Here is a 1,634-nt window from a genome sequence, read left to right as displayed (position 1 = left end):
CCGTACCCGTTTACCGTACCGTTACCCGTTTCCTTACCGTTCCGTTCCGTACCGTACCTACCGTACTCTCTCTCTACTACTACTACTCTACTCTCTCTCTCTCTCTCTCTCTCTCTCTCTCTCTCTCTCTCTCTCTCTCTCTCTCTCTCTCTCTCTCGCTCTCGATCTCTCTCCCACATTCTCACTCTGCCTGATGTGATTCTCGTTACTCACTTGCCGATAATTTCGCAGAGCTCGTAAACATCGTCGAAGAGAACCTCGTCGTCCGCCATAGTGACGACGAGGAAGAGGAGGAGGTCGAAGGAGTCGACCAAGCTAGGAACCTGTACGCGTCAGGTGATGCGTCGCGGTTACGTGAATGCGTGATAATTCGGAGCGCCTTTTATAAGTACGCGCCTTTTTCTGTCGCTCCGGTCGTTTCCTAACCAACAACGTCGTCGTCGTTGTTGTGATCGACGTCGTCGTTATTGTCGTCGTCGTCGTCGTCGTCGTCGTCGTCGCCGCCGTCGTCGACGTCTTCGTCGTCCTCGTCGTCGTTGTCGTTGTGTCGTTGTATCCGTGTCGTATGGAGTACACGCGGCGTGAACGCAGCCACGTATCGAGGATTCACGGCCGCATCACTGTCGCGCCCGTCCCTCTCTCTTGCACCACCTTCACCGCCGGCCCGTCGCTCTCTCGCCTTTACGCACACGTCACGCACATACGCACGCACACACAGCCGCGGATAATACACTCGTGTGTCAGCACACCACCGACCGCCGTCGCACTGACACTCTGTCGGCGGACACGAGCCAACACTGTACCACTGCAGGGGTGCTCCGATCGTGATTCGTACGTGTAGCGCACAGCTCTGCCTTTGCGCGGAGCGAGACAATATCGGGCGAGCACACCGTCGACACCCGCCTTGTCACCTTTCGTGCCGCGCGCTCAGCTTGGCTCAGCTCTGCTCGCTTAGGCTTAGCTCGCTCTCGCTCTCGTCTCGTCTCGTCTCGTCTCGTCTCGTCTCGTCTTGCCTCGCCTCGCCTTGCCTTGCCGGCAGTGTCAGCACGAGAAAACAGACGGTAGCGATACAATATTATACGTCAGGCTCGTAGATAGGCCCCGTCGTGACCTGCCTCAAAAGCACAGTGGGGTACCGGATTCGTTCAAGTCCGGTTACGTGATATACGGTGTCCCTTTTTGTCTCCGGAGAGCCGCACGAGTAACGCACGTTACGAGAAATCGTTAACGTACGCACAACGCACGGACGGAGGAGACGGCGAATAACGATGACACTGCACGCGTTATCCCGTCTGTCAAAGGCCGGGGCAGTGGATTCTCGCTCGCTCCGAAGCAAGACTGGTTGCATAAAACGCGGCGGGCGACTGCGCCGACCGCTACCAGTCCTTCACCCCCCGACACCCCGCTGCGATCAGAACTGTAGCATGGTGGGGCGGGCGTGGCGCCTGCCTCTCTTTTGCTTTGCTTCGCAACCTTTTGCGCTTTAACACGTCCTTTACTTCCTTCATTGCTCGCTCGCCGAGTATGCGTCACGCGCTTCCAGGACGGTGATACTCGCCAGACCCTCCACGAATCAGATATTACCGTCCTTTCGATGGCACGATCGATACACTCTCTCTTTCTCTCTCTCTCTC

At 57.0% G+C, this 1,634-nt stretch overlaps 1 protein-coding gene across 1 annotated transcript in view; it reads right to left on the bottom strand.

Annotated features, from left to right (window-relative positions):
• Window positions 1-272, bottom strand: part of LOC105627653 (peripheral plasma membrane protein CASK-like) — a 38,326-nt gene extending 38,054 nt beyond the window's left edge. The window contains exon 1 of the mRNA XM_012208930.1: window positions 214-272. Coding sequence (XP_012064320.1) covers window positions 214-272 — 59 coding nt within the window. The remainder of the gene's footprint in view (window positions 1-213) is intronic.
• Between the last annotated feature and the right edge of the window lie 1,362 nt (window positions 273-1,634).

Source organism: Atta cephalotes, assembly GCF_000143395.1.
Source record: "Atta cephalotes unplaced genomic scaffold scaffold00009, whole genome shotgun sequence".
Taxonomy (NCBI): domain Eukaryota; kingdom Metazoa; phylum Arthropoda; class Insecta; order Hymenoptera; family Formicidae; genus Atta; species Atta cephalotes.
The sequence above is the reverse complement of the archived record's forward strand: the minus strand, read 5'-3'. Positions and strand labels throughout refer to the sequence as shown.